At 35.9% G+C, this 5,605-nt stretch overlaps 1 protein-coding gene across 1 annotated transcript; it reads right to left on the bottom strand.

The window, feature by feature from the left end:
• Window positions 1–380: 380 nt before the first annotated feature.
• LOC141333846 (uncharacterized) lies at window positions 381–2,993 on the bottom strand. The gene is made up of 2 exons (XM_073838995.1): window positions 2,906–2,993; window positions 381–1,820 (listed from the first exon to the last, which is right to left on the bottom strand). The coding sequence occupies exons 1-2, from the start codon at window positions 2,988–2,990 to the stop codon at window positions 484–486; spliced, it is 1,422 nt and encodes a 473-aa protein (XP_073695096.1). The 5' UTR covers window positions 2,991–2,993; the 3' UTR covers window positions 381–483.
• Between the last annotated feature and the right edge of the window lie 2,612 nt (window positions 2,994–5,605).

Here is a 5,605-nt window from a genome sequence, read left to right as displayed (position 1 = left end):
CCTTCGACCTAGCATGTCGTCGTCACTCGTGTTCACTTTGTGTGTTGTGTGTTCAGCAGGAGTATGAGACCTGTAACTTGAGCAACAGCGCGAAGCCGCAAACTCGTTGTGAATATTTTAAAGCCGTAACAGCTGATTAAAAAGCAAAGACGATTGTAGACGAAAATGAAGAGAGATTTTATCTTAGTTTTTACTTTATGCAAAACATTTTCGTCTCGTCTTTTTTCGTCAACAATAATGCATGTTAATTTAGTCTTAGTCAGCGTTTTTGGACAGTGGTGCAGTCTTGTCATCGTCTCGTCTTAGTCATGAAAAAAAAGGTCGTTAACGAACATATTTCGTCTCGTCTCGTCTGACGAAATTAACACTACATTGTAGGTCGTAGGTCACATAACCTCAACATGACGGATGATGCATTCAGGCTCTAGACTACATACTCTTTTAGCACTCATATAAGTCATACTCTTTTAGTGCTCATATAAGTCAGAGAGTATGTGGTTTCGGACACAGCGAAAGAATCTTAAATTTTCCCTCTGAAGAATGAGTTCGCAAATGACGTTTCATGCTGCTTTGACGTGTGAAACTCTTCTCACACTGAATACACTTGTGAGGCTTCTCTCCAGTGTGAATCCTCGTGTGAGTCTTAAGGTTTCCTTTAAACGTGAAACTTTTTCCACACTGTTCACAGGTGAAAGGTTTCTCTCCAGTGTGAGTTCTCAAGTGATCCTTGAGGTGTCCTCCTTTTGAGCAACTCTTTCCACAGTGATGGCACATGAAAGGCTTTTCTCCGATGTGAATTTTAACATGATTCTTAAGGTGATTCATGTCTGCGAAACTCCTTTCGCACTGATGACATGTAAAACTGTTCTCTCTTGAGTGAATCATCAGGTGGTAGTTAAGGTTTTCTTTGTATCTAAAACTCCTTCCACACTGATCACATGTGAATGGATTCTCTCCAGTGTGACTTCTTATGTGCGCCTGTAGGTTTCCTTTAATCGTAAAACTCTTTCCACACTGAGGGCAGGTAAAAGGCTTCTCGCCAGTGTGAACTCTAATGTGGCCAATAAGGAGTTTTTTCTGTGTAAAACTCTTTCCACACTGGCCACATATGAACGGTCTTTCTCCAGTGTGAATCCTCATGTGAGTCTTAAGGTTTCCTTTACGTGTGAAACTCTTCCCACATAGTTTGCAGGTGCAAGGTTCCTCTCCAGTGTGAACTCTCATGTGGGCATTAAGGAGATGTTTCTGTGAAAAACAATCTCCACACTGAGGGCATATTAATGGTTTCTTTTCCGTGTGAATTTTCATGTGAATCTTAAAATAGCTGTTTAATGAGAAACTCTTCCCACACAGTTTACAGGAGTAAGGTTTTTCCCCTGTGTGCCTTTTTAGGTGGACATTAAGGTTATTTTTCTGTGTGAAACTCTTTAAACACAGTTTGCAGGTGTAAGGTTTGTCTCCAGTGTGAATTCTCATGTGAACATTAAGGAGTTGTTTCTGTGCAAAACACTTCCCGCAATGAGGGCATATTAACGGTTTCTTTTCAATGTGAAATTTCATGTGGATTGTAAGGCTTCCTTTCCGGTTGAAAATTTGTCCACACTGCTGGCAGGTGAAAGAGCTCTCTCCAGTGTGAGTTCTCACGTGGGACTGAAGGTTTGTACTTTGTGTTTTTTGAGCTTTTTGTGGTGACGAAGTCTTTTCAGTCTGTGAGCAACTAATTGATTCCCCCTCAGCTTTGAAATTCTGATGTTTCTCATTTTTAGTTTTATCTTGCGTTTTATTCAGTTCTTGACTCTCCTCTTTCAGTGACTCCAGGTCTGAGGAAAAAAGAGACCAATGCAAGTTAACACCAGTTTATTGCAGCAGCTAGAGCACTTACTAGTCACACACATTTGCCAAGTTCAATCTGAAACGAAAGACACTTCATCAGTGTCTTTATAGTCCTTCTTATATACAAAGTACGCAAGTTGCATACAGCCTTTGAACCACAAGGGGGCCCCAATCCTGCTTTGCAATTAATAGAATATTAGTTTCATTTTAACATTTAAAACTAGCAGAATCAGTACAATGGGTTTAAATGAAGCACCCTGGATCACTGATTTTTTTTTTTTAATTTGGACAAAAATATGCAGCAATATGTAGGTCTATAGATATGAAAAGGTGTTTAGAAGAAGCGTTTCATTTTTTTAAATGTTTAAAATTATTTTATGTTTAAGTTCAGCATGAGCTCCCTGACTGAGTTCTTCAATGGCACCAAAACTCCCATTAAAAAGCAATAATTTACTTTAAAATGTCTTTTTGTTTGTCAAACGATCTCCTCTGCTCCTGTCACTGACTCGCTGTTCACAAAGCCAACTGTTGCCCTTCACATACATACGGCTAATTTCTCAGAAGTAAGCGGGAACAAACATGCCGTAAAATATTAGAGCTCCTCCAGCTTTCAGGGCTGATGTATGGGTGCACTTTAGTTGTAAAAAGAAGTCAGGAAGTAAAGAATATTAATGTAACCGTCAGTGGAAAAGTAATATGGGACATCTGACCTCCAAACTAAAATAAATTTGACACCCCTATGTTATGAGCAACAAGCTCATAAAACAGCATTCAATAGCAGAATCGAAAACTGGTTTCAGTCTCTGTACAAATCTATGAGTTTTTTCCTTAGATTTACATTGTCTCTTAATGTGAAAAAGATCCAACACGTTTGCTGCTACATGAATTCAGAAGATGAAACAATCCTCCTAGATCAACTTCTGAAGATAAATTTAGAAATGAGGATGATAGAAGATGTGAAAGTCACAACAGAGGTTTTCTTTAGTGCACAATATGCCCGTGACTTTTTCAGTTTGTCATTTGAAAACATTCGCTGTTTCATTTGAGTTCAGCTTTGAGAATGAAATCCAACCTTGTTGCTTCTCAGTATCTTCATGTTTGACTCTGAATGCTTCTTCAATCCTGATGTCTTCACTCTCTTCTTTAATAAATGCCATCTTTATAATAGTGTCACATGGATCTCAGATGTTTGAACACTTTGTCCTGTTCAAAATGACATAAATTAACATAATTTATTAATATTAATAATTAACAGAGATAAATAAATCCAAACGAAATCTCTGGGTGCATCTTAATCAGATTCTTAGTTCAGTAGTCAGTGCACTGAGTGAGTAAAATCACCAGATAAGACAAAAAACTAGAACAAATTATTAAAACACAAATTATATAGGCCTACAAGGTTCATATTTGTATTAGGATTTATATTTGGTGTCTTTCGATTTGTATGTTACAGTTGGTATAAAAACAGATGGTTTGTCAACGATTTGTGTCGTTGCATTTACAGTGTTTTGAGCAGCATTTGTCGTCGGTGTACGGCGATTCGAGCGATTCAAAACAGTGAATCATTTTGTGAAGCAATTGATTCAATTGACTCGGAGTTTCAAAACCCTTCGTTTCTCCATTACTACAGCGTTACATTCGATAATAAAAAAATTAACAGTTTTATATACAATTCTTTAAACGAGATGTATTGATTTAAACGCTATAAAAGATTAAAAGCACACACCTTTCTTAAGCCGCATAACAGACGCACAGGCTGAGTCTTATGACGTCACGTCATGCCGCCAGACTAAAATAAAAGTCTTTTTCGCCAAAACATAAGAATGAGTTACCTCTCTTATTTTTACCAAAAGTGAAAGAGCGTCAATTTAAAATAATAAATGATATATATCCATCAAAAGAATTCCTTAGGTCAGAATTTGATATTGAAGAAAACTCTTGTCAATTTTTATTCAACTGTATCCATTCAAAGCTGTTTTGGTTTAATTTAGAAGATAGAATGTCCTGTGTCAATATCCAGATTAACCTTCTAAATTATAAACAAATTAAGTTTGGGGTGTTTAAAAAAGACACAACACTTCTTGGTTAACAATCTTATTTGCTGTGGTAATTTTTTTTAGCTACCCCTTCTTTTCCTCACTTCATAAATGAGCTTAGAATTATTTCTTCATCCAGGTGTACCCTTTCGAGTAATAAGACTATAACATTAGCTAATTTTTTTCACTGAGTGTGGTGATTTATAATATTTGTTTATGCCTTGACCCCAGCCTCAGTCCATTCCTTGTGAAGTTCACCCAAATTCTTGAATCGATTTTGCTAGACAGGCCTCCCAAGGCTGCGGTTCTCTCAGTTGGTTGTGCATCTTTTTCTTCCACACTTTTTCCAGTTCTGAACAGTGGTACACATATATCATCTAAATGTTATGGAATAACTCCCAAAAAATGGTAACTCTGCTTAACTGCAGAAAAAAGGTGTTCGGTAGTGATGTTACAGACAAATTTTTCAGACTTTTAAACACATTTACATCAAAATAATAATGAGACCTATCTACTCACACATTGTAGCTATGAGAGAGAGTGACACAGGAATATTTCCTGATCATAAAAATATTGGTTTAGTTAAAATCAGTCTTAGCCAATAGACTAAAACATACGTTGTTTCAGTGGTGATATGAACAATACGGGACAAATTTTTTACATAAAGTTTCATGATTTACAAAGAAAATGTAAAATAAGTTTGTTTTTTACTTGTTTTTTTAAGAATCAAAAGATACTTTTGAAACCAATAATGGAAAAAAAGTTGACATTTAGGGGTTAGGGTTTGGGACAGCTACAAAAAATTACGGATACCATTTACTGACCTCCTTGTCATCCAAGATGTTCATGTCTTTCCTTCTTTAGTCCTAAATAAATTATGTCTTTTGAGGAAAACATTTCAGGATTTCTCTCCATATCGTGGACTTCTGTGGCCCTGAGTTTGAACTTCCAAAATGCAGTTTAAATGCAGCTTCAAAGGGCTCTAAAAGATCCCAGAAGCTAATGTGCAGTTTGCATACTGCTGCTCTTCTTCTAGTCACTATTGATCTCTTCCCTCTCTTGTTTAAATGTCTAAGTGAAGGGTTGCAAGTTATAACAAAACAAAGCAAATCAAGCCTATATTATATATTAGCCTTTAGTATTTCAGTATAAATATTTAGATATTGTAAACTGATTGAAGTAAAACAATGAGAGTTAAAAAATAATTCAGATAATTCAAATTATAAATACCTTATACAGAATCAAGTTCAATTGCACCTACAAATAGCATTTAATATCATTCAGTTGGGGGAAGTTAATCTAAAAGATGAGTTTGTTTCCCCTAAATAAATAATTTACCAAATAAAAGAAAAAGAAAAGTCAAACAAGGTGAATTTTGTCAATTTTTAGAATAACTACATTTATAAATAACCATATTGTGGAATTTACTGTTCAATTTGTCAAACCGTGAAACTTATTATTGGCCTTTTGAAACAGTAGGGCATGTTTTCCTGGGAGGCATAAAGTATAATGTAGTAAGAAGGACTTGGAGTTGAAGTATTCTCTGTTACATCTTTGTTTGGACACAGTGACAAGCATAAACTAACCCCTGAGGCAGTTCTTCAGTTCTTGCATAACACAGGACTGTATTTAAAAAAAAAAAAAAAAAACTAGTTCAAACTTTGAACTATGGAGGGCAGTAATACGCCTAGCAGCGTTTATACAGCTGGAAATCTACAAGAAGAAGACATGGTCTT

The sequence above is a fragment of the Garra rufa genome, chromosome 4, assembly GCF_049309525.1.
Source record: "Garra rufa chromosome 4, GarRuf1.0, whole genome shotgun sequence".
Lineage (NCBI taxonomy): Eukaryota > Metazoa > Chordata > Actinopteri > Cypriniformes > Cyprinidae > Garra > Garra rufa.
Note: the sequence above shows the minus strand (reverse complement) of the source record. Positions and strands in the feature narration are given on the sequence as shown.

Excerpts from the sequence above, each read along its gene's own strand:
- LOC141333846 (XM_073838995.1), bottom strand. The coding sequence starts at position 2,990 with ATGGCATTTATTAAAGAAGAGAGTGAAGACATCAGGATTGAAGAAGCA. Across the intron at positions 1,821-2,905 it reads AGATACTGAGAAGCAACAAG|ACCTGGAGTCACTGAAAGAG; the intron begins GTTGGATTTCAT and ends TTTTTTCCTCAG.